This window comes from Lissotriton vulgaris, chromosome 1_1, assembly GCF_964263255.1.
Source record: "Lissotriton vulgaris chromosome 1_1, aLisVul1.2, whole genome shotgun sequence".
Lineage (NCBI taxonomy): Eukaryota > Metazoa > Chordata > Amphibia > Caudata > Salamandridae > Lissotriton > Lissotriton vulgaris.
Window position 1 is genome coordinate 455187345 of NC_141685.1, and position 27634 is coordinate 455214978.

At 47.6% G+C, this 27634-nt stretch overlaps 1 protein-coding gene across 4 annotated transcripts in view; it reads left to right on the plus strand.

Annotated features, from left to right (window-relative positions):
- RAVER2 (ribonucleoprotein, PTB binding 2) overlaps positions 1-27634 on the plus strand; it is a 443388-nt gene that overhangs the window by 291374 nt on the left and 124380 nt on the right. For all 4 annotated transcript variants that reach the window (XM_086953598.1, XM_086953593.1, XM_086953607.1 and 1 more), the window contains exon 10: positions 10168-10261. In XM_086953598.1, coding sequence (XP_086809724.1) covers positions 10168-10261 — 94 coding nt within the window. The remainder of the gene's footprint in view (positions 1-10167; positions 10262-27634) is intronic.

The following is a 27634-nucleotide window of genomic DNA, read 5'->3' on the forward strand; positions in this document are numbered from 1 at the left end:
CATACTTGCTGCGCATAGGGTATCGAAACCGAAACTGAAACCTACGGTATCGACTACACCTAAAATGGCCGAGCCAAAACCGAAACCGAAACTTAAAGACTCGAGCGTCCCTAAGATGGCGGCCGTACCAGCGAAAACGACTAAGTCCGCTGCTTCATCGACTCCGTCGACCTCCGGTCCACAGAAGTCGAAGAAATCTGTCGATTCCACAGTGTCGAAATCGGCGCCAGAGGAGGGATCCTCTAAGAAGGGTGGCACGCACAGGTCAAGCGCTGCGATGCCGGCTAAGCCCGCCAAAGCCAGCAACACGGCTCCAGCTCCGACTGGGACTTCGGTTGTCGGACGCGTGGTGGAAGCAGTGCCGTCAAAGTCACACGGATCGAAGGCTGGCGCATCTGCGCATCGGTCCAAGGACTCTGGGTCGGCGGACGCGGCATCATCGTCCAAAACTCAGAAGGGCCAACACGACGTCGGATCCGAAGGCAAGGCCTCCTCGTCGGTGCCAAAGGCCACTGTCAGTGACGCGTCCCCCATCGCTTCTTCAATACAAAGAATTAGGGAGATGGCCTCTGCTTCGTCGGCGCCGGCGCCATCGCCGCAGAAGGCGATAGACATTCCGGTCAAGCCTGCGAGTAAACTCCTCTTCCTCCTGCCGCCAAAAGAGGCGCCGAAGGCCTTTTCAACAAAATCGACGCCAAAGAAGTCGGATTCTTCGACGGCAGGGGCACTTTCAGGTCGAGGACTCAACTCAGAAGAGGATTCTGAGTGCTTTATCGATGCAGACACTGGCAAATTGACCCTTTACAAGAGGAGGATCACTTCACAGCCGGTGGACTATGTCATACCCCTAAAGAAGAAAAAGTTTCCCCAAGACGCCTCAGGCCTCATGGAACCTATCCAGCCTCCTCCAAGAAGGAGCCCAACTCCGTCTCCCGACCACTCTGAAAGTGAGGGTTATGATGAAGATGGCCAATACACTTTCCCAGTCAATGAACCAGATTCACAGCCGGATTCATATGATGACATTGGGGACCAAGACACCCAAAATGTGGGGCAGGACCCACAGCCTTTCAGTACACGTGCATCCCCAACAGAGGATTCTGCAGGTTTCCATGCACTCATTGAGAGGGCAGCTGCTAATCATGATGTGGACATGCATGCTGACCCAGTTGAAGAAGACTTTCTATTCGACACTTTTCAGTTTCAGACAGAACTGTAAAGACACTGCCTATGCTCAAAGGAGTCCTCAAGCATGCTGCGGACATCTTTAAAGAGCCTACCAGGGCGAGGGTGGTCAATCCACGTATTGAAAAGAAATACAGACCAGCACCTGCAGATCCTGCATACATTCGGGGACAGTTGCCGCTTGACTCCCTGGTGGTCGCAAATGCCCGAAAAAGGGCCAACTCCCAAACAACGGGTGAAGCTCCTCCCCCGGATAAGGAGTCCAAAGTGCTAGAGGCAGGAGGCAAACGTGTAGCTGCGCAGGCTGCCAATTTCTGGCGTATTGCAAATACACAGGCACTATTGGCACGTTATGATAGGTCGCATTACGACACCCTAGAGCAAATTGTGCAACACCTGCCTCCGCAGTTTCAAGAGGGCACCAAAATGATTATACAGGAAGGGCAACTGATCTCCAACGCGGCCATAAAGTGTGCACTTGATGCCGCGGACACAGCCGCTAGGACCATTAACACTAGCGTCATGCTGAGACGACAGGCGTGGCTCCGCATATCGGGGTTTAAACCTGACATTCAAACAACGATACTTAATCAACCAGTCAATCCTGATAGACTGTTTGGTCCAGATGTTGACACCACCCTAGAAAAAATTAAAAAAGACACCGAAACTGCTAAGTCTATGGGGGCCCTACAATCACAACAGTTTCGTGGCAATAATTTTCGTCGCTCAGGTGCCCGTGGAGTCACCAGAGGACAGATGGGTCAGCAATCACAATTCTCTAGAGGTGGAGCACAATCCTCGTACCCCAAACAGAACAAGGGGGGCTACAGGGGAAACAGCACCAGAGGACGCGGCAGAGGAAACAACAACTCACGCTCCTCTACCCCAAGCAAACAGTGACTCTCGGTCACTGCCCCCCGACCACTTAACACCTGTCGGGGGGAGACTACAGCAGTTCCTGCCCGTCTGGATCAACATCACCACAGACAGGTGGGTGCGACAACTTATCCAGTACGGTTATTGTCTAGAGTTAAAATCCACTCCACCCAACATTCCACCAAGGCAAAGACCTATGTCCGCAGAGCACTTGCACTTATTGCAGCAGGAAGTGGTGGCGATGCTGCAAAAAGGGGCAATCTAGCTCGTGCCAGTGGGGGAGGAAGGCACGGGGGTATATTCCCTGTACTTCCTTATTCCAAAGAAGGACGGATCTCTCAGACCAATTCTGGATCTCCGTCCCCTCAATCTGTATATACTGTCAGAACATTTCCATATGCTTACACTGCAACAGATTCTTCCCTTGTTAAACCAAGGAGACTTCTTAGCAACCTTAGACCTCAAGGATGCTTATTTCCACATTCCACTACACCCGTCCCACAGAAAATACCTCAGGTTCACTATCCAAGGCAAGCATTATCAGTTCAAGGTCCTACCCTTCGGAGTCACCACAGCCCCAAGGGTGTTTACCAAGTGTCTGGCGACAGTAGCAGCGCACCTCAGAAGGCAGAACATCCATGTCTACCCCTACCTGGACGACTGGCTCGTTCAAGCCAAGTCGGAACAACAGTGCGCCGCGGACATGTCAACTACCATTCACCTCCTTCACGACCTGGGTTTCTCGTTGAATTACCCAAAGTCGCATCTTCAGCCGGCACATGTCCGGCAGTTTCTGGGTGCGACGATCAACACCCTGACGGCCAAAGCTCAACCAAACCAAGTCAGGATAGACAGCATGCAGTCTCTAATCCAAAAGTTCAGACCAAAACACTCACTTCCAGCGAGAGTGTTCATGCAGTTGATAGGCATGATGGCCTCCTGCATCTTCATAGTCCCTCACGCACGGCTGCATATGCGCCCGCTCCAGGAGTGCTTAGCAAATCAGTGGACACAGGCTCAGGGACAATTAACAGACCTAGTGTTGGTTACCAGTCGGGCATACGACTCTCTGCATTGGTGGACTCCACACAACCTTTGCAAGGGCCGACTGTTCCAGGAGCCAGTGCCACAGGTTATCCTGACAACGGACGCATCTCTACAGGGATGGGGAGCTCATCTGCTCACTTACACGGTGCAGGGACTATGGTCGACGCAGCAACAGAAGAGGCACATCAACTATCTAGAACTGATGGCGATCTTCATGGCGCTCAAGTCCTTCATTGTACATCTGTGCAACAAAGTCGTGTTAGTCCGGACGGACAACATGACCGCGATGTACTACATCCAAAAGCAGGGGGCACCCACTCACCGCAGCTGTCTCATCTGGCTCAGAGCATGTGGAAGTGGGCCATTCAGAGGAACATCTTCCTCATGGCAGAACACCTCCCAGGGAAGGACAATCAGATGGCGGATCTGCTCAGCAGATACAGCCATCAAATGCACGAGTGGGAGATACATCCATCAGTACTCCAGCCGTACTTCCAAAAGTGGGGTCGTCCAGAGATAGACCTGTTCGCCACAAGGGAGAACGCAAAATGCCAAAGCTTCGCCGCCAGGTTCCCACACCCGCAATCACAGGGCAATGCGATATGGATGAACTGGTCAGGCAAATTTGCGTACGCTTTTCCGCCGACACCTCTGATACCACTGGTGGCGAGAAAAATAAGGCAACACTCGATGACACTCATCCTAGTTGCTCCAACGTGGGCGCGCCAGGCCTGGTACACCACGTTCCTCGAATTCTCTGTGGTACCGCATCAAAGACTGCGCCTCACGCCCAGGCTTTTGACGCAGAACCATGGAGAAATTCAGCATCCAGATCCGCAACAGCTCAACCTAGCGATTTGGCTCCTGAAGTCTTAGAGTTTGGATACCTCAACCTACCTCCTGAATGCATGAACATCATCAAGGAGGCGAGGAAACCAACAACCAGAGCATGCTATGCCGCAAAATGGAAGCGTTTTGTCATTTACTGTGCAGCCAATGACATAAACCCGCTAGATGCATCTATCCCTAACATCATTTGCTATCTGTTACATCTTTACAAGTGCAAGCTAGCGTTCACTTCTATTCGGATACATCTATCCGCCATCGCAGCTTACCTTCAAAACAGGCAGCATCTCTCTGTCTTCAGGGTGCCTGCCATTAAAGCTTTCCTTGAAGGTCTGAAACGAGTCATTCCCCCAAGAACACCGCCAGCTCCGGTGTGGAACCTCAATGTGGTCCTCACCAGACTGATGGGACCACCATTTGAGCCACTGCACTCGTGTGAACTACAGTTCCTAACGTGGAAAGTAGCTTTCCTAATTGCTATTACGTCACTAAGGCGTGTTAGTGAGCTACAGGCGCTCACAATCCAAGAGCCATTCATTCAGATTCATCCAAATAGGGTAGTGCTACGTACTAACCCCAAATTCCTTCCGAAGGTGGTGTCACAATTTCATCTCAACCAAACTATCGACTTGCCGGCATTCTTCCAAAACCCACAAACAGTGGCGGAAAGAATGCTCCATACGTTAGACGTAAGGAGGGCGTTGATGTACTACATAGACAGGACACAACACTTTAGGAAAACAAAACAACTTTTTGTTGCCTTCTCACCACAACACAAAGGCAACCCGATTTCCAAAGCAGGAATAGCCAGATGGATTGTTAAGTGCATTCAAATCTGTTATCAAAAGGCCAAGCGCACTTTAACAGTACCCCCAAGGGCGCACTCCACACGCAAATTGGGGGCATCCATGGCTTTCCTAGGGAACATTCCTTTAGAGGACATTTGCAGAGCAGCCACGTGGGTTACACCACATACCTTTACAAAACACTACTGTGTTGATGTGCATTCCAAGCAGCAAGCGGCTGTAGGACAGGCTGTTCTCAAGACACTTTTTCAGGTTTCTGCAGCTGGCACGGGCAACCGCCGCTGATGGAGGGACTGCTATATATTCTATGCTAAGATATGAATTTAGCAGCCCACATGCCTCGAACTGAATATGCTACTTACCAGTATGCATCTGTTCTTGGCATGTAGGGCTGCTAACATTCATATCGCCCACCCTCCTCCCCGGTGCCTGTCGCAGCTGCAGATATACTATTGTATTCAATCATTAGCATGGACATCCTTTACACTTTTCACTCCATCTTCTGCCACAATGGCGAAAAACAATCTGGGGATGGAACCGATGCCCATGCGCACTGTAGTCCAGGGGAGGAGCCACCTATCTCAGGATACTTCGAAGACTCTTCCAGGACAACAATGTGCGATCATCCGGACCCAACACTAGGCGGCGATCTAATGCTAAGATATGAATGTTAGCAGCCCTAGATGCCAAGAACAGATGCATACTGGTAAGTAGCATATTCATTCTGGAACGGTCCGTGGTACCGCATCAAAGGCTACGCCTCACACCCAGCCTTCTGACGCAGAGCCATGGCGACATTCAGCATCCAGATCCGCAACAGCTCAACCTGGCGATCTGGCTCCTGAGGTCTTAGAGTTTGGCTACCTAAACTTGCCTCCTGACTGTATATACATCATCCGGGAGGCGAGGAAGCCCACCACAAGAGCATGCTATGCGGCAAAGTGGAAGCGGTTTGTCATTTATTGTGCAGACCACAACATTAACCCGCTAGATGCATCTATTCAGAACATCATTTGTTATCTTTTCCATCTGTACAAATGTAATCTGGCCTATGCTTCCATTCGCATACATCTATCCGCAATGGCCGCTTATCATTTACATTTACATTTTTATCTCCAGAACAGGCAGCACCTCTCACTTTTCAGGGTGCCTGCCATTAAAGCCTTTCTAGAAGGACTCAAACGAGTCATTCCTCCGCGGACTCCACCAGCTCCGGAGTGGAACCTCAATGTGGTCCTCACCCGGCTGATGGGTCCTCCCTTTGAACCACTGCATTCCTGCGAGATTCAATTCTTGACATGGAAAGTGGCTTTCCTTATAGCGATTACATCGCTGCGACGAGTTAGTGAGCTCCAAGCACTAACTATCCAAGAGCCATTTATTCAAATTCATTCTAACAGGGTGGTGCTTCGCACTAACCCTAAATTCCTTCCTAAGGTAGTGTCTCAATTCCATATTAACCAAACTATTGAATTACCTGTGTTCTTCCAAAATCCTGAGTCATTGTCGGAGAGAATGCTCCACACCCTTGACGTCAAGAGGGCCCTGATGTATTACATTGATAGGACCAAGGATTTTAGGAAAACTAAACAACTCTTTGTTGCCTTTGCTCCACAACACAAAGGTAACCCCATTTCCAAAGCTGGTATAGCTAGGTGGATCGTTAAATGTATTCAGATCGCTATCTGAAAGCCAAGCGTACTCTCACCATTCCACCAAGGGCCCACTCCACCAGAAAGTTGGGGGCCTCCATGGCTTTCCCTGGAAATATTCCTTTGGAAGACATATGTAGAGCAGCCACATGGTCTACCACACACACATTTACAAAGCATTTTTGTTTTTATGTGCACTCCAAACAGCAGGCAGTTTAGGGCAGGCTGTTCTAAAAACACTTTTCCAAACTGCTGCAGCTGGCACGGGCGGCCGCCGTTAATGGAGGGACTGCTATGTATTCTATGCACAGATATGAATTCAGCAGCCCACATGCATCAAACCGAATATGCTACTTACCAGTATGCATCTGTTCTTGGTATGTAGGGCTTCTGACATTCATATCGCCCGCCCTCCTCCCCGGCGCCTGTAGCAGCTGCAGAATTCACATATACTTCTAGCATGGTCATCATTCACTTAGTTTCACTCCATCTTGGCCACAATGGCTAAAAACAATCTGAGGATGGAGTCGATGCCCATGCGCACTGTAGTCCAGGGGAGGAGCCACCTATCTCGTGATACTTCGAAGACTCTTCCAGGACAACAATGTGCGATCATCCGGACCAAACACTAGGCGGCGATCTATGCACAGATATGAATGTCAGCAGCCCTACATGCCAAGAACAGATGCATACTGGTAAGTAGCATATTCGATATCGTTTTTTTCCTGCTCTACTAAGCTCAATAAAATAAATCAAGACCTGGATCCACACTGCTTAAGATGCAAGTGAGAGCTTGAGAAGTTCTGCCACATAATATGGACATGCCCTATAATACAACAGTACTGGAAGCCTATCTGTGATGTGCTGACTCAGGTGGCGAGACAGCAAGTTTTGCCTGAGCGAAAGATGGCAATACTGGGCGTGATGGGTGAATGGGAGGCTCGCAGTGCATCAGACTGCTGGTGGCAATGGACATTCTAGTTGTTGAAAAAGAAATTGGAAAGGGCCTCCCATGGCTGAGTGGGTGAGCAGTATGGACTACTGTGCTACCACATAACAATTTGTGTAATAATCAAGGGGGATGCCCAGGGAAGCATCGGAAATTAGTGAGGGTACTCATCTGAACTAGAAAAGGGACAGAATTAATGGGAATTAAGTGGTGGGCATGCTACATACAAAAAAATAAGTTGCAACATATGTATAGAGTGTTTGATTATGTGTATGTTTTGCAGTGTGAATCTTTCTGGAATCACTTTGCTGTGCATTATTCCGCGGTCTAGTGGTTGGGTCCGGAAGTTTTTTTTTTTTCCCTAGCACTGATGGGTGTCGACGTCCCACCATTTGGTGTCTTTCCTGTGACGTCGGCACGCTTCCCCCTGAAGCTCCCACCTTTGGACGCCATCTTCAGATTCTTTTTTCCACCGTTGACCTTTAATAACATAGTTAGTGGCTGTTCTAAGCGTGAAGAGACCTGCTTCGCTGTCATCAATGTCAGCTGGCTCGAGAGAGCACTGGATGTGATGTTTATATATGATAGCAATGCCCCCTCCTCTACCAGACAGTCTGTCCACTCTCACATCCCTTACCCCCTGGAAAGTGCCTTCAAAATATCAGGGGCAGAATTCTTATCTAACCATGGCTCAGTGACAAATAGAACAGCCGCTTGTACCTCCATCAATTGGTCGTATATCTCGATTCTATGCTTCCTCATAGACCTACAGTTGATCAGAGATAGCCTGAGTAGGGGACCTCCCTTCCTATCCCTTCCTAAACTTGCAGTGGTTACAATGCCAATTATTACTCACTGTGTTTAAACTATGCTTACACTTCTCCTCCATAATTGGGCAGAATCTGCAAAGTGTCTGAGCGCTATAATAGATGACCAAATCAATTCCAGCAGGGGTTCTGGCCCCTAGCCCCAGTCGGCCGCAGATGGGCGCAGACGGGCTTGCCTTTGGCGCGGCAGCTGCGCGCATCCGCTGCGCGGCCGCAGAGGCATGCCGAATTTAAATGCGAGTTCGCCCAACAACTAGAGCGCTGCCCGCCCCAGCCGGAAGTGCCTCGCTCGGTCTTCCCCTCCCTCTACGCAACGGTGAATCACCGCGCCGGACCAAGGCGGGAAGACCAGCAATCGAGCGCAGGAAGGATGTCAAAAAGCCCCCAAGCCCCTCACACTTCGATTTTAGAAAGGTACAGTGCCCCAGGTAAAAAATTCCAAGTTAAAAGGGTAGCTGCGAGCCGTACCGCCAGCGGACTCTGGAACACTGCCACTGTCCCTCTATCCCCCTCGATCTATTCTTCCACCCCAAAATGGAGACCAGTATTCAGGAGAGGGGAAACAAGAGGTATTTAGGTGCCTGCCAACCCAATGTCCAAAATGCAGATTGGCAGCCCAGCATGAAGGTGGCCACTGTCTTGAGCAGTACACCCACGTAAATTAGTGAGGCCCATCATTTACTTATCCAGGCACATGTGAAACCTTACTCTTATCAGATCCACCCACCCACCCACCATATATCTCTGACGTCATGAAGGGCAAGAACACTCAATTAAAAGATTTCACTTGGAGTACAGATACAAATGGCTGTGCCCTAGACTAAGAATTATATTGCCACCACTATCAGTGCATACTTAGCCCTAGCAAATAGAAATAGTCACTCTAATAAAGAGGGGTATACTTAGGATGCACCATTGACAGCAGAGCCCATGTGGCAAGTCATTAAACCGGGGGACCCCATTGGGCTTCAATGAATGTTGAGCTCTTGGGTGATAAAGCACATATGACCGGACAGAAACCTGACAAGGACAGGGAATTTTAGCTTCACAAAGACATTTTTGGGGACTCACCCGAAAAGAACACCGATTGTTCTGGATTGTTCTATGATCTGTCTAATCCCACATATCATCATAATTCAGTCTCTTTATGTTAACACACATCGAAGACCAAGTCTAAACACACCCCCCCCTCTGTATTAGTTTTGGTCTCATTCATACCCACCCATTGCAAGCACTCACTGTGTGAAGGTTGTTTGACAATCCAACACATATGAGACCCTTGTAAATCGCATCCTTCTGATATTTATTAAATCAGATTTACGGCTAAAATTAGTTTTTCCGATATCTCAGAATTGATATTCCTATATTTCAGGAGGGAACTTGTTGAAAAGTGTTTAGGAAGCCGTTAGGTGGCTAGACAATTCCTAAATACATTGGTTACCATGTCAAGCTCCACTGCTTTGGGAAACATGAAACTGATGACCTGGAAGATGGGGTGCCACACCTAAGCCAGATTTCCTTTAAATCTTTTACGGAGGGCGGAGGGGTTGCAGGGGTATGTCTGCAAAGGTATTGAAGTGTCACCGTGGGGCAGGTGGCTAGAGGTGCATTATGGCCCTTGGCAATCTTCCAACTCAGCTGTCTTTCGATGCCCATGTTCAGATTGGTTTTTCTGGGGTGTCGTATAAAAGAATTCCTAACGTGTTTTTTTGCAGAATGTTAAGAGAGTAATAGGAGATGCATTATGTCTTTCTTTACAACTGCCTTCTCAAGTTGCACTACTGTGAACCTTGCGGAGGCATGTGTGAGAAAAACAACACTGAAAATACTTTCACGCCTTGTTCTTACATCGTTAATTTGTGAATGCAAGTAACTCAAAAACAATGTCACTATTAATTATTTGCAAACTAGCCACAGCCTTTTGTGTCCTCTTAGTTTTGTATGTAACCGTGTGATCAAAGAATGTTATACCTTTACAGGGTTCACTACTTGGAGAGCCGCCAAAAGATTTCAGACTTAGTACTAATCCATTCCTGAACTTGTCAAGTGTGCTAACCAACACAAGTCTACCAAGTAAGCATTGAAATTGAACATTTCATTTGTTGTGACTTGTCTGTTGCGTTTATAATATTGTGTACTCCAAATTAACACCACTGGTTGATCATTTATAGGTTTTGTACAGCAGTGACCATGTTATGCAGCATTCCCTTTAAGAGCTGTTTTTCCTGATCTGTTCAGATGATAATACAGAATCAGTTGAGTGTTGCCCAGTCAAATTGGGGTCTGAAGAGCAGATTTGTGGTTGAATGGCAAACTGACCCTGAGGCAGATGTTTTGGGCTCAAAGGCCCAGTCCTTCATAACAGGAGGTGCTGCTAGATGCCTTATTATCCACTAAACAATTCTGTAATGTGTGTTATTTTCAGATTATTTTTTTGAATGATAGTTTGGTTGTTATCAGTAAGTGGCAATGTTAACTTAAAGTCCAACAATTCTAGGACATTTTTCCAAACGTACCTAAACTGATTTTTAAAAAAAACAAACAGTGATAATTTAGCAGAATGCGAAAATCTTACAAAATCAAATTTTGGTGCACAATTAAAAAATATCATACAAAATATAGTTTTTAAAAATGTATCCAGAAGATGAAGATCACAAAACTTTACAGTGTTCTAGAATTGTCAGCTTGCCCCAATTCCACCAGTTGAATGTCAATTCCTATACTCCTACTTCACAGCAAGAAGACTGGCCAGTGTAGATCCACAACAAAACACAAGAAGACATGGTCTGTTGGCTAAGATGCAAACTTTAAAACATGGGGGACCTTGGTTCTAATCCTGGTTACAGCACTTGACTAAATATCTTGTGGTTCTGGGTAAATCACAGGTCTCCTGTGTTTAAAATGGTAAATATGACTGGAATATATTTCAATTTTAAACAATCTCATATTACCGCTCAGCTTGCTCTGTTAATGTATAGTACTCAGTTGCTCCCTAGCTGTATGTTCGAAGAATATGAGCTGCAGAATTTATACTTTTGCATAGATCGCCATCTGGTGTTGGGCCTGCATGATTGCAGTTTGTTGTTGTTTTGGAAGAAGTCTTTGTAGTAACGAGATAGGTGACTCCTCCCATGGACGATAGTGCGCATGGGCATCAACTCCATCCTCAGATAGTTTTTTTTCCGCCATCTGATTCTGATGTAAATTCGGTGCTCCCGTTCGGTACCGTGTTCCCAAACCTTTTTCGTCAAGTAAACCATCACAATTTGACGGTATTGTTTTCGTTCGCGTGCCATTCGACGTGCTAACTCTGAAGTACTCTGTTCCGGTCGTCGACGTGGGTCGCTGGGCATATTGACGCCATTCAGGCCTATGCCTAATGGAAAGAACTCCATTTAAAAAATGCCCCTAGTGTGGAGCTATATTTCCACACAGCGACCACTACAAGGTCTGCAATCCGTGTCTCTCGACAGAACATGAGGAAAAAGATTACCAAGCCTGCACGTCTTTTCGATCCAAAAAGACTTTTATCTGTGATTCCTGGGATCGACGACACATTATGGTGCAACGATCTGCACTGGTGCCCGAAGACATCTTCGATGAAGACCCTGACGTTCCAGAGGCAGAGAATTCGTAGGAGCTCGACATCGTGTCTGAAGCTGATGAATACGACTCCATGACCACATCACTCCAGGTCAACGAGTGAGTGCAACTGCCCCTGCCCCTCCCGAGAAAAAGAAGGCTCCGGTCAAAACTTCTCCTGAAGGCCTGAGTCTCGACCAAAAAAAAATACAGAAGCCCAGTCTCCAGGTCAGGGTCCGAATACAAAGGAAAAGCCTTCTGGCAGCTCGGGACCGAGCAAGCCCCCTATCGGTGCCCAAAAAACACAGTTGTTACAGAAATCGGGAATGTTTGGGGTGGTGGCAGCTCCCTGGGCCCTCTGCTTAGTTTGTGGCCATAACATTATCGAACAGTGGTGATTTTAATACGGTGTGTTCGAACTTTTATCGGAAAGATCGTATTTTCCATTTTATTTCTATTCTCACTCTGCCTAACCTTTTTGTTATACAGGAACACCGCGTGGGTGCTCAGACTCACTCGGCAGTCTCTTACACACCTCTCTGGGCCCCTTTCAGCGCGACTGGTGCTCCGGTCGTGGCGAGGGCGGGCGGCCATCTTAGGAGTAGTCCTTCTCCCCAGCAGAACTGGTGGCAGCGTTCTAGCTGGCGGAGAGAGGACTCGGCATAAATTCAATTGAACCTAGCAGTCTTTGCGGTGTGTTTGGGGTGGTGGCAGCTCCCTGGGCCCTCTGCTTAGTTTGTGGCCATAACATTATCGAACAGTGGTGATTTTAATACTGTGTGTTCGAATTTTTATCGGAAAGATCGTATTTTCCATTTTATTTCTATTCTTACTCTGCCTAACCTTTTTTGTTATACAGGAACACCGCGTGGGTGCTCAGACTCACTCGGCAGTCTCTTACACGCCTCTCCGGGCCCCTTTCAGCGCGACTGGTGCTCCGGTTGTGGCGAGGGCGGGCGGCCATCTTAGGAGTAGTCCTTCTCCCCAGCAGAACTGGTGGCAGCGTTCTAGCTGGCGGAGAGAGGACTCGGCAGAAATTCAATTGAGCCTAGCAGTCTTTGCGGTGTGTTTGGGGTGGTGGCAGCTCCCTGGGCCCTCTGCTTAGTTTGTGGCCATAACATTATCGAACAGTGGTGATTTTAATACTGTGTGTTCGAACTTTTATCGGAAAGATCGGATTTTCCATTTTATTTCTATTCTCACTCTGCCTAACCTTTTTGTTATACAGGAACACCGCGTGGGTGCTCAGACTCACTCGGCAGTCTCTTACACGCCTCTCTGGGCCCCTTTCAGCGCGACTGGTGCTCCGGTCGTGGCGAGGGCGGGCGGCCATCTTAGGAGTAGTCCTTCTCCCCAGCAGAACTGGTGGCAGCGTTCTAGCTGGCGGAGAGAGGACTCGGCATAAATTCAATTGAGCCTAGCAGTCTCTGCGGTGTGTTTGGGGTGGTGGCAGCTCCCTGGGCCCTCTGCTTAGTTTGTGGCCATAACATTATCGAACAGTGGTGATTTTAATACTGTGTGTTCGAACTTTTATCGGAAAGATCGTATTTTCCATTTTATTTCTATTCTCACTCTGCCTAAATTTTTGTTATACAGGAACACCGCGTGGGTGCTCAGACTCACTCGGCAGTCTCTTACACGCCTCTCCGGGCCCCTTTCAGCGCGATTGGTGCTCCGGTCGTGGCGAGGGCGGGCGGCCATCTTAGGAGTAGTCCTTCTCCCCAGCAGAACTGGTGGCAGCGTTCTAGCTGGCGGAGAGAGGACTCGGCATAAAATTAGCATGCCTCCATCAGCGCGCAGCGGTCGCGCATGGCAGGCGCGCCTTAGGCGCGCCGAAGGTAAGCCAAAGGTCAGCCCGTCTGCGCCCGTCCGCGCCTCGGACTTGGCGGACGCTGGACGGACTGGCAAACAGGCCCAGACCACGACTATAACTAATATTAGTTATACACGTTCGTCTCTGATATCCTTACGCCCACCATTAATTAAAGGTATGCCATGTGCTACTATTGACCCTGTTAGGCTCAGCTCTTGCCCGGCCTGCGGTTTTGCATGCGGTATCAAGAACTCTACTGCGCCTACATCCAACTTTGATGTAGCCTCTATTTCAGCAGCCCTAATAAATGCACGATCAATGTGTAAACATGCCTTAGAAACCTTTTCTTTGTTGGAAGAAGGTTCTCTGGACCTGCTATTTATTACGGAAACTTGGTTGGATGGTTCGAGTGCCCCTGACATCGAACTAGCCATTCCAAGAGGGTTCAAGATCCGTAGGAAGGATAGGGCTAGTGGTAGAGGTGGCGGGTTAGCAATCATTTTTAGAGAGTCTTGGGAGCTTAATGTGGAAGATTCAGATGATCTCGAGGACGGCGAGCTTATGAACTTCTCGTTAGTTGTGTCCCCTCATTTCACTCTGGGTGGCTCCCTTATTTACTGCCCTCCCGGCCCCGCGGGACGATTCCTTAAATCTCTCTTGGAAACTCTTGTCCCTAGAGCAGTAAGATTCTCTTGTTTCTTGCTGCTCGGTGATTTAAACATTCATGTAGATTGTCAGGAACGTCAGGAAAGTAAGCTCCTATCTGACTCCTTTGATCTGGCCTCTCTTACCCAATGGGTTTCCTACCCTACTCATTCGGGTGGTCACACCTTGGACGTCATCTGTTCTAACTTTTCATTGAAGGTTGAAGCCCCCCAAATACTCACTTGGACTGATCACCAGCTTATTAGATTTTCCTGGTCAGCCTCAAAAGACTCACCTAAAGTCTACCTGAATACACGCCCCCCAAAAATCAACGTAGGCAATTTTTATGCTTGGCTGGATCAGAATAGGCCCCAGTTGGGAGGAGATTTAGATTCTGCTGTGGAGATTTGATAGGTGGATTCGAGCAGCCCTGTCTGTGTCTTCAAAGGCGACCGACCCCGGCAAAAGCAGGATGACTCCTTCACAACCATGGTATTCGCCCCATCTTCGAGCTGGTAAATTAGTCTGTAAAAAACTGGAGCGAGCTTGGAGGGTGGCCTATTGCCCACAAGCAAAGGCAGCTTACCGCTCTGCTCAGCGGGAATATTATGCCAATATCAAGCTGGCCAAAACTGAATATTTTGCCAGAAGAATTGAGAAGGCGAATAACAATAGCCGCGAGATCTTTTCTATTGTAAAAAGTTTCCTTTCACCTTGTGCTGAACAAATTTCTATCAAGCCCTCTACGGAATGGTGCGAAAGCCTTTCCTCCTTTTTCTTGACTAAAATTGCCAAAATCCAACAAAGCCTCAGAGCTATTGGTGGGGGGAACTGGAATGAGGATAGGGTCGGATCTAATGTTGAACCCACACACACCATGGAGAACTTTGTCCCACCTTCGGTGGAGGACACCTTAGTGGCAATCAAATCGTTAAAATCGGGTGCCCCTGGTGATATTTGCCCAGCCAGTTGGCTGAAGTGGCAGAAGCAGTGGCACCTGAGGTTTCTCAATTAATGGGTCTATCTTTTACATCAGCCAGGGTTCCCAACGAATGGAAACAGGCTAAGCTGCTTCCTTTGTTAAAAAAGGTGGGTGCAGATCCTACTGTGCCTAGTAATTACAGACCCATATCTCTACTACCAGCTATGGCAAAAATTGGGGAGAAACTCGCTTTGGCCCAGCTTAATGCCTTTGTGGAAACCTCGGAGCTCTGACATCCTGCCCAGTCTGGCTTCCGTGCAGCTTATAGCACTGAGTCGGCGCTGGTGGAGATTACTGAGGCCATTAGGGAGTGTCTGGACAGTGGCGGCAGAGCGGCTCTGATTTTATTAGACCTCTCTGCCGCGTTCGATACTGTCCCTCATTCGCTCCTTCTAACCCGCCTTGCGGAGATTGGTGTGGTGGGCTCAGCATTGAAATGGGTAGAATCTTTTTTATCGGACAGGTCTCAGCAGGTCTGGATCCCACCTTTTTCATCTGCGGTCAGGCCCCTCACTACCGGGGTTCCTCAAGGCTCCACATTGAGTCCCCTACTTTTTAATGTTTATCTTACCCCCCTCATTGTGCTGGCCGAACAAATGGGAGCAAAAATCATAGCGTACGCAGATGATACGCAGCTTTTATTTACCTGGAAGGACGCAGTAACTAACACAGAGGTTGTCCGTTCGTGCCTTGCAGCTGCACAGCTGAAGTGCAACGAAGACAAGACAGAAATTTTGCTGTATGGCCAATTCCCATCCAATTTCAGAGACCTCTTGTGGCCGTCGGATTTTCCCCAGCCAGGCTCAGTTACTATCGCTGCCAAGAATTTGGGAGTCTGGTTTGGAGAGGATCTGAGATTCGAGGCACACATAAAAAAACTTACTGCTGTGTGCTTCGGCTCTCTAAAAGCCAAGAGAAAGTTCTTCCCGTATCTGCCATCATCAGCTAGAGAGTCGGTAGCTAGAGCTTTAATTTTATCTAGGCTCGACTATGCCAACTCTCTTTTTAGCGGCACTCCAGCTTTCTTAGTTGCCCGACTGCAGACTATCCAAAATGCGACAGCACGTCTGCTGTATAACATTCCAAGCAGAGAAAGCGTGCGAGTACACCTAAAGGAACTTCATTGGCTGCCGATCGCTCAAAGGATAACTTTTAAGATCCTCACTTTGGCATTTAAGGCAGTCCATGACATGGGACCATCCTATCTAAGAAAAAGATTCAGCCGCTATGTCCCCACACGGCCGCTACGTTCAGCCGGCTGTAATCTCTTGAGTGTGCCCCGCTTCCAGCGAGTACGACTAGGAGGCTACTCCCTTGCTGTTGTCGCAGCTAGGACCTGGAACGCCCTTCCCCTCTCCCTGAGATCGACTGAAAATTTTGTTTCATTTAAGAAAGCACTAAAAACTCATCTTTTTAGAACAGCTTATTAGTGATATTTTTTCTTTAGCTGGCCACTTGCTTGTTTCTCTTTTTCGCGCCAGGATACTCTGGTAGTAATGGAGCGCGTTATAAAACAGTAAATAATAATAATAATAATAATCTTAACTCCTGTTACCTCCGAAAAGGCCTCGGCGTCAAGCTCTTCGGCACCAAAAGACCAGAAGACCTTGGATTCAAACAAACCCCGAAAACCTTCGAATCCGTCAAAGCCGAAAGAGCAAAGCACCCCTGTTCGAGGTATGTGGGCTGCTGAATTCATATCTGTGCATATCTGTGCATAGATCGCCGCCTAGTTTTGGGTCCGGATGATTGCACATTGTTATCTTCGAAGTATCACGAGATAGGTGGCTTCTCACCTGGACTACAGTGCGCATGGGCATCCTCTCCATCTTCAGATTGTTTTTTTCCACTTTCTTGACTCAAGTTCGGAATCGATATAAAACACTTTTCGCAAGGCCAAAAGGTATTGTCTCTCGTTCGGTGCCTGTACTTGATCCAGTTCTTCGAACAGGACGTCGAAGGCCGTTTGCCTTTTCGACACCAAAGGCCCCAACAACGATCGACGATGGAACCGGAGCCCCTTCAAGAGATGCCCCATCTGCAACTCCAAATACCCTCACATTGATGTGCACCCAGTGTGCAATAAATGTTTATCTCCGGACCACGACGAGGCCAGCTGTATGGCCTGTTCCAAGTTCCGGTCTAAGAAGACGCTTCGACTTCGACACACCGCACGACAGTCGGCGCAGAAAACGACGCCTTACTCGGAGAACATCTTCGATGACGATGAAGGCGTCAATGAAGAGGTTCCTGACCAGCAGCCGGACCCTGCTTCGGAGCAAGACTCTAACTTCGATGTGGACGAAGAAGAAGACTACGTCCATGAAGAAGACGTCGTCTAGGTAGGAGACGACGCAGAGGCCATCGGAGCCGTCGATGACGACTCAAGCGATGAGCAAGGCCCACCCGCAGTCGCGGTGCCCAATACTGACACTGTACTCTCTACGGCTCAGGTCGAGGCATCCCCGGAAGGCCTTAGCCAAATCTTAATCCACATTCTACAGCCCCGCGTCGAATACTTCTAAGAAGCCATCGGTCGATCCACCAAAATCGAAACAGACAGTTCTCGGATCGACTGCCTCGGAATCGTCGGCTCCAAGTCTACAAGTGTCATCGACCCTTCGGGGTCACAAGGGGGCGTCGAAGCCTGTCTCTACGGTCAAGCACGTCGCTTTGACGTCCAAACATGGCGACACTGGCATGGGACTCAAGGCTAAAAAGACTGTCGAACCAAAGATTACAGCCTCCAAGCCAATGTCAAGCAAGGCCTTCGAGTCGAAGAACAAACCCGACCCGAAAGAGCATATCGCGTCGAAGCAAAAGACCGTGCCTGCTGCGCACCAGGAGCTCGAGTCGACGCAAAGCCGCATGCAAGCTGGTGATTCATCTAAGTCAGTCGGATCGAAGACAACGCCACCCTCAAAAAAGGTTGGTTCGTCTCCAGTGCTTCCTCCACCAATTAAATACGGACTGCCCCCAACCGCTCGACCCAAAGCGTTTGAGCCACAGAAGAGTACCGAGACGTCCAAGAAGGTGTCGGTACTTTCCAGGTCTCAGTCCATTCAGGAGGAGGTGGTGTTCCAGGCACCCTCATATGACAATCAGTCGAAGCTCTTCATCGACTCTGATTCTGGCAGACTCACCATCCACAAACGGAAAATCGCTCCAGAACATCCTTTGGAGTCATACAAAACCCCTCTCAAAAGGAAAAGGGATTCTGCCACCTCACCTGTTCTCTTTGAACCTGTGGAGTCATATGCACAACACTATGCCTATTCTCCCACACGCACCAATGAGGATGTGGGGGAGGGATACCATGAGGATGAATTTACTTATCCTGCTGACGCAGATCAGGAGGAACCTCCACCCTGGACTGACCCTGTTGACCCTCACACCACGCCTGATACTCAGTCATATACTGTCAGGACCTCGCCTACTGAAGACACAGCGGCGTTTAATGCATTGATTGAAAGGGCACCCAATAACCATGACGTGGAAATGCACGCTGACCCAGTGGAGGAAGACTTTCTGTTTGATACCTTCTCAACCTGAGAGAGATCAGTAAAGACATTGCCTATGCTAAAGGGTGTCCTTAAACATGCTACTGACATTTTCAAGGAGACCGCAAGGGTTGTAAACCCAAGGATTGAAAGGAAATACCGGCCTGCGCCTGTGGACCCTACGTACATTAAAGGCCAGCTCCCATTGGACTCCCTAGTAGTGGCTAATTCTCGCAAGAGAGCAAACTCTCAAACGAGTGGTGATGCTCCTCCTCCGGACAAAGAATCCAAAATCTTGGAAGCTTCTGGCAAACGTGTAGCGGCTCAAGCGGCTAATATTTGGAGGATCTCAAATACACAGGCCCTATTAGCTAGATATGATAGGGCTCACTACGACACGCTAGAGCAGCTCCTACAACACCTGCCTGATGCTTATAAGGAGGGAGCAGAAATGCTGATACAGGAAGGAAAGTTAATTTCAAATGCATCCATCAAGTGTGCACTGGAAGCAGCAGACACTGCAGCTAGGGCCATCAACACTAGTGTGATGCTGAGACGGCATGCCTGGCTCCGCATCTCTGATTTTAAACCAGAGATCCAAACAACTTTGCTCAAACAGCCGGTTAACCCTGACTTTCTCTTTGGTCCTGATGTAGACACGACCCTTGAAAAGATTAAAAAAGACACTGAGACAGCTAAATCCATGGAGGCTCTGCAGTCACAACAGTTCAGGGGCGGTTCCTTTCGTCGCTCCAGTAACAGGGGAGCCTCTAGAGGTCAAGCATTGCAGCAAGCCCAATACAACAAGGGGAGCACGCAACCCACCTATAACAAGAATAACAGGGGTGGATATCGTGGGAACAGCACCAAAGGCAGAGGACGTGGAAATAATAATGCCAGATCCTCCGCCACCAATAAACAGTGACGCCTTGTCACTGCCCCCAGACCATATAACACCGGTCGGGGGAAGACTCCAGCAGTTCCTGCCGCCAGTCTGGGAAGGCATTACCACAGACAGGTGGGTGAGACAACTTATCCAATACGGCTATTGTCTGGAACTAACCTCCACTCCTCCCAACATACCCCCAAGGCACCGTCCTATGTCCGCAGAGCACATGCACTTATTGCAGCAAGAAGTAATCTGCATGCTTCAAAAAAGAGCCATAGAACTCGTGCCTTTAGAACAGCAGGGTACAGGGGTGTACTCACTGTACTTCTTAATCCCAAAGAAGGATGGGTCTCTCCGGCCCATTCTAGACCTCAGACCCCTGAACCAGTACATCTTGTCAGAACATTTTCACATGCTGACTCTACAGCAAGTTCTGCCATTGCTCAGTCAGGGGGACTTCCTAGCAACCCTAGACCTAAAGGATGCATATTTCCACATTCCCATTCACCCAGGTCACAGGAAATATCTCAGGTTCACCGTCAACCACCATCATTACCAGTTCAAGGTCCTGCCTTTCTGAGTCACTACTGCCCCCAGGGTGTTCACCAAGTGCTTGGGGACAGTGGCTGCGCACCTTCAGAGACAACACATCCATGTCTATCCTTATCTGGACGACTGGCTTGTCCAAGCGAAGTCAGCCCAGCAGTGTGCCAGCCACATGTCCCGCACAATTCACCTCCTACACAGTCTAGGATTTTCACTAAACTACCCAAAATCACACCTTCAACCCGCACATGTGCAACAGTACCTAGGTGCGACAATAAACACTCTGTCAGCGACAGCGCAGCCCAACGCTGCCAGAGTCAACAGCAGGCAATTGCTGATTCAGAAGTTCAGGCCCCAGCACTCACTCCCAGCGCAGGTATTTATGCAGCTGATAGGTATGATGGCCTCCTGCATCTTCATAGTCCCGCACGCGAGGCTACACATGCGTCCCCTTCAAGAGTGCTTAGCACGACAGTGGAACCAGGCTCATGGACATCTAAAAGACCTAGTGTTGGTGACCGGTCGTGCATACAACTCGCTGCATTGGTGGAACACACAAAACTTTTGCAGGGGACGACCGTTCCAAGAGCCTGTCCCACAAATAGTGCTGACAACGGACGCATCTCTCCAGGGCTGGGAAGCGCATGTCCTCCATTATACCGTGCAGGGACTATGGACGACGCAGCAGCAAAAGATGCATATCAACCTGTTGGAGCTGATGGCAATCTTCATGGCAATGAAGGCATTCAAGTTGCATTTGTGCAACAGAGTCGTGCTGATCTGGACGGACAACATGACTGCCATGTATTACATCCAGAAGCAGGGAGGCACACACTCTCCACAATTGTCTCATCTAGCCCAGAGCATGTGGAAGTGGGCCATTCAGAGGAACATGTTCCTCATGGCGAAACATCTCCCGGGCAAGGACAAGCAGATGGCGGACCTGCTCAGCAGGCACAGCCATCAGATGCACGAGTGGGAGATACACCCCATGGTGCTCCAACCATATTTCCAGCAGTGGGGTCATCCAGAGATAGACCTATTCGCCACACAGGAAAACGCAAAATGCCAAACTTTCGCCGCCAGGTTCCCACACCCGCAGTCTCAGGGCAATGCGATATGGATGAACTGGTCAGGAAGATTTGCGTACGCTTTTCCTCCAGCACCGCTCATCCCGCTAGTGGCACGCAAACTGCGACAACACTCCATGACGCTCATCCTGGTTGCTCCAACGTGGGCAAGGCAGGCGTGGTACACCACGTTCCTAGAACTTTCAGTGGTACCCCACCAACGACTGCGCCTCACTCCCAGTCTCCTCACTCAGAGCCATGGAGACATTCAGCACCCAGATCCGAAACAGCTGAGCCTTGCAATATGGCTCCTGAGGACATAGAGTTTGGCTACCTCAACTTACCCCCTGACTGTATGAACATCACCAAGGAGGCAAGGAGACCTACTACCAGGGCATGCTATGCGGCCAAATGGAAGCGATTTGTCATTTACTGTTCCAATAATGACATAAATCCGCTGGATGCGTCCACGCAAAACATCTGTTATTTGCTACATCTATACAGATGCAATCTGGCATACAGTTCCATTAGGATACATTTGGCTGCAATGGCAGCTTATCTTCAAAACAGACAGCATCTTTCTCTTTTCAGGGTGCCAGCCATTAAAGCTTTTATGGAGAGACTCAAAAGAGTAATTCCTCCCAGACACCCTCCTTCTCCTGTCTGGAATCTGAACGTGGTTCTCACCAGATTAATGGGACCACCCTTTGAACCTCTTCACTCTTGTGAGATGCAGTTTCTAACATGGAAAGTGGCCTTTCTTTTTTTTTTTAAATATCTTTTTATTTTTCCAAACTGTGCACATTGTACATTTAGACATTTCATATCAATCATAAGTTACAAAATAAAGAAGTAAATCATTATATATATACAGTACAACTTTTAGCTCTGCATTACAATAAGAGTCTTAATGTGGACCCATGCTATCTTTCCACCTGGATATAGGTTCCCAGATTCTCAGTCCTCGCATCTTACCCCTCACACCTTTCCGAGCATATATAGGTTTCTCCAGACTATAAGCCGCTAATAAGTTAGCCAGCCAATTTTGCATAACAGGTGGATTTCTATCAAGCCATGCCCTGGCTATAGTCAATCTATATACTGCAGCGGCCACAAAGATAAATTCTCTCTGCGTATTTCCCCCATCTGGGCCTATCCCCAACAATAACCATGAGGGGGTTAGAATTATTTGAATATCTAATGACCTATGTAAAAAACTTTCTATATTTCTAATCAGGGTGTGCAATTGGGGGCAAGTAGCAAATACATGTACAATATCTGCCTCCAGGGAGTTACACCGCGGGCAGGTAATACCAGTAGTACCTCCCCATTTAGCTATTCTCGCTGGGGTAAAATATAATAAGTACAAAGTTTTATAATGCTGGGATTGAAGGGGAGCAGAGCACAATACAGTACGGGCCAATTCAAGTGACTCCTGAAATATTTCATTTGGAATGCTCTACTTATCTACCCATTTGTTACAATACCTTTCCATATCATCTGCTTTCCCTTTCATCAGACATGCATACAAAGATCTAATTGTGCAATACGCAAATACCTGTATTTTCTCCATAATTTCATTTCTTTGATACCCTGCAGGCCCTCCTTGTTTATTACTCAGGAAGCTCCTGATCTGCAGGTATTTAAAAAACGACCTCCTATCAATACCATATTTCACCGTAAGGTCTGTAAACTGTGCTATCCCTTCCGAATCCCTCAAATCGCCGATCTGTACTATTCCCCTTTCAGCCCATCTAGCCATTGTACCATCAGCGAAGACTGCCGCCGGGAATGACCTATTCTTATACAGTCTGGTATATCTGTTATATCTTCCAAGACCTGTTTTTTTTAGAAAAGCATTCCAAATCCTAACTGCTGCGTTAAGAGTTTTAAATCTGGTCCTCTTATAGTACCCATATTCCGTGCAATTTAAGAAGCAGTTTTCTGCTTCCTCTCCTAAAACGGCAGCATAGACTTCTGTGGACATAGTTGTCACTTTTTGCTCATTACCACCCCCACCTATTAACCCCTGCATATATTGTAGAGCAGCGGCAAAATAATACATTCTAAAATCAGGTAGCCCCCACCCCCCTCTCTCTCTTGGTAAAGACATAAGTCTATAAGCCCTCCTGGTCTTACCCTGCGCCCAAATAAATCTATTCAAAATAATCTCTAATGAGTTAAACCATTTAATTTCAAAGAATAGTGGGATAGATCTAAATAAATAAAGAAACTTGGGCAGGATTAACATTTTAATAATATTAGTAGTGCCTACCAAGGATAGGTGTAGGTTATTCAGTCTTTCCAGATCAGACTTTACCCTAGATATTAGGGGGGAGATAATATTTTCTACAACTTTATCTAAATCTGATGAAATAGCCACCCCTAAATAAACTGCAGTGGTAACCACCCGTAAGTCATTGCAGCTAGAGTGGGCATTTTCTACAATCTGCGTCTTAGATTTATTGAGACTATATCCGGAGACCTGTCCAAACAACTCTGCTTCGGCTTCCACCTCTCTGATTGACAAAAGAGGAGCTGGGGTAAGTATTGCCACGTCATCAGCGTAGGCAACTGTTTTAACCACACAGCCATTCACACTCATGAGAGAAATAAGTGGATTGAATTCGAACCTACGCAGGAGTGGCTCTAGATACAGTGCAAACAACAGTGGGGATGAGGGGCACCCTTGCCTCGTCCCTCTCCCAATTTTAACTGCTGCCGAGTACCCTCTTTTAACTCTGATTTTAGTCGTAGGTTCATTATATAAAGCCTGTATAGCCCCAATAAATCCTTCTCCAATACCACACCACCTCATAGTCTGCCATAAGTAATCCCAGGAGACCCTGTCGAATGCCTTTTCAGCGTCTAAATAGAGCGCTGCCATAGGGTCTCCCAGGACACCTGCCGCATCAAACATTGTAACAACCGTCCTAATATGCTGCGTTGTCCCTTTGCCGGGAATAAATCCATGTTGTGCTGGACTTACCAAGTTCTCAATAATCCCTGACAACCTTGTGGCTAATATTTTAGAATATACTTTAACATCAGCGTTCATCAATGTTATCGGCCTATAAGACCCCGTGGCTGTTGGATCCTTCCCTTTTTTCAAAATTACAATAATAACCGCCCCCCCATGATTCGGGGATCGACTCCCCTTTTTGTGCCATAACCATGATGTTAAACATATCCACCATCAGTGAGTCTTTAAATACTTTATAAAACTCTACAGGAATCTGATCCGGCCCGCTGCCTTACCCGATGGTAAACTGCTCAATGCGACATTAAGTTCATCCACATGTAGTGCGGCTTCTAAAACTTCACTTCCTTCATCAGACAAATTAGTGGGAACAATTTCTCTAAGGTATCTTGCAATGTCGTCAGTATTTCTTTCCTTCTCGGGAGTATACAGGACGGTATAGTAATTCCTAAATACTTCTCTAACTAAATCAGCCTCTCCTACTAAATTACCCTGCTGGTCCTTAATCTCTTTGATGTCTGATGTAGCCAATCTCTGTCTAGTGCGTACGGCCAAAATATGCCCTACCCTTTCGCTCAGTTCATATGCATTCTCTTTCTTAGTCAGGTAATTCTTTGCAGCTTTCTCGGCAATGCCTTCTATGGCTTCCGCTTTTAGTGCTATAATTCTGAATAAGTGTATTTCTAATGGGCGATTCTGTAATATAGCAGAGGCCGATTCTTCTTCCTCTTTTATCAATTTCAATCTTACTTCCTCCAATCTTGCTCTCTCTTTCTTCTGCCTTGCTAAAACAAAACTTGTAGTCTCTCCCCGTATCCCAGCCTTAAAAGCATCCCACACAACACCTGGTGGTGCAGTTTCTCTGTTAATCTCCCAAAAGAATTTAATCCATTCCTCCATATGTTCTCTATAGGTGGGGTCTTTTAATAAAGCTCTTTTAAGAGTCCACTGTGTTCTACTATTTTGTTCCTGACCCATTTTCAAGGTTAATATCAACGGGCTATGATCTGACACTATCCGAGGCTGCTTCTCTATTTGCGAGCCCTGAATTAGTGATCTAGAAATTAAAAAATAATCTAACCTGACCAGGGTTCTATGTGGGGCTGAAAAGAATGTGCTGCCATCTAATTGTGGGTGCAGCTTGACCCATGGGTCCGCCAGGGAGTTCTGAAACACCAGATCTACCAAAGCCTTATACACTTTCTTTTTCCTCCCCACGTACTTTCCTCCTATCTGCAAGAAAGAGCTATCCGGCACATGGATATTTAAATCCCCGCAACATACAATAGGCTCTGGCCATTGAGCCAGTTCAACATCCAAGTATTGCAGGACATCTGGATCATCCTCAGTAGAGCCGTAAATTGTTACCAATGTTAACATCTCCCCTTTAAAACAAATTTCAAGAATCACCCACCTCCCCCATTGATCCTCCTTCTTTCTTCTTACTACTGTATCACTATTTCTGCCCAACACTGCAACTCCTCTTGTTTTTGTCCCTTGTCTAGTATTTGCTAAAACTTTAAACCCAAGTAGTTCCAATGGATATGCTCTTGTTCCTTCTATGTGTGTCTCTTGTAGACATACCAAATCCAGCTTTAAAGATTTTAACAAGGCCGCCACTCTCAATCTCTTGTTAACCTCATTGATTCCACAAATATTAATAGAAGCAATTTTACATGTCATCGTAATGCCACAACTTTCTTATGCGAAAACCTACTGTTTTTGTGTACCATATATCTCTAAACCTACACCATGTAACAATGTGCTGAATCAAACCATGAATACCAAAGATTTGTGCCCTCCCCCCCCCCCCCCCCCCCCACCCACCACCCCTCACCTCCCCTCCCACCACCACCCTCCCCCTTTACTGGCAAATAGGTCAAAAATGACCTATGTGTGGCCGCTTTTGAATTGCGCCAATCGCATCCCCCCTCAACCTATATAATCACAAGCTGAAATACTCCCTGAATCAACCATTTTCACTAGACAGTTCTATACATCAGTTTCAATCCACCATATACAGTATTTTCAGCATTTTAGCCCCCTTTCCTGTTTCTCAGTTCTTCAAGAAACTGCTGCGCTTTAATTTCTGAATTAAACATTCTTGTTTCCCCTTTTGTCACCACCTTCAGCTTAGCAGGGAAGGGTAGATATGCTTCTGACCCTAATGCCTGTAATGGTGCAATCAGCTGTCTAAGCCTCCACCTTCTCTCTACCGTTACATGGCAAAAATCAGGCCTAGCGAAGAATGAAGTACCTTCAAATGTTCTCTTACTATCAGGTCTAGCCTTAGCGATAATTTCCTCCCTTAGCAAGAAATTCCCCACATTTACTAGGATCGCTCTGGGAAAGGAGCCCTGCCCATCCTTTCTTACTCCCTGCTTCACTGTGAAGGGATATCTGTGTGCCCGTTGAATCTCTTTCTCCCATTGCCATTCTGACTCTGGGAACGCCCCCTTCAACATATTCACTACAAATCGTCTCGTGTCCTGCCCTTCAATCCCCTCTGCCACACCCAGGAGTCTAATGTTATTCCTTCGCTGTCGATTCTCAAAATCTTCCAGTTTCCACTGAAAATCTTCTGAGAGTTTTTCCTGGTCCGTCTTAAAGGTCTTGAAGTTCCCCACGTCATCTTCCAACTTGCCTGTCCGTTCTTCCACTTCAGTTACCCTTTCTGCCAGTTCATCATATAGTTTATTCATTTTTCTCATTGTGTTCTGGATTTTTTTGGCATCTTGCCTTGCTCTCCGGCTTTCAGCCCTGGCCTCCGTTTGCATTTGTTTAAGGGTATTAAACAGGAGCTCTACAGGAATCTGTTGCGTTGAACCCCCAGATGGGATTTCTGAATTGTTGCCATCCTCCTCCCGGTACGACTGTGAGGTTGCTGAGTAGTCCCAGGCTAATCTTCTTTGGGTCCTCTCAAGACCCCCCGAAAGCTGTCTGGTTAACTTTAGCGATTTCTTTTTCTGGGTAGTATCTTTGTCCGTGCTAGACTCAGAGCCAGAGGACCCCTCTGAGCTCCCCACACTTGTTTGCTCTAGCTCAGATTCCTCATTAAGGGAATAAAAACAGTCTCCCTCAGCAGATCCTCCTTCAGCCTTTTCCGCTCCCTCACCCACTCCATCTTTGCTTATGAGGCTAAGGGTACTACCCCATGTTTTAGAAGATTCCCCCTCTCCCTTTGCTGAGTTCATTTCCTCTTCTACTAGCATCAAGGCTCCCAACATGTCAGCGTTACCAAATTCAAACTCACCCTGGCCCGAGCCCCCACCAGTTTTGGCTCTGCATTTCACCGTGGAAGTAGGGTTGAGGTCTCTGACTTCTGACCGTAGCGTCTGGTTTGCCTGTTCTGTCGGGTCTGTAACAGGAATCTCCGCGGGTGAGTCATGCTCAGGCTCAATCACCGTGTCTGGTCTGCGGCGTTGCCTAGCAACCTCAG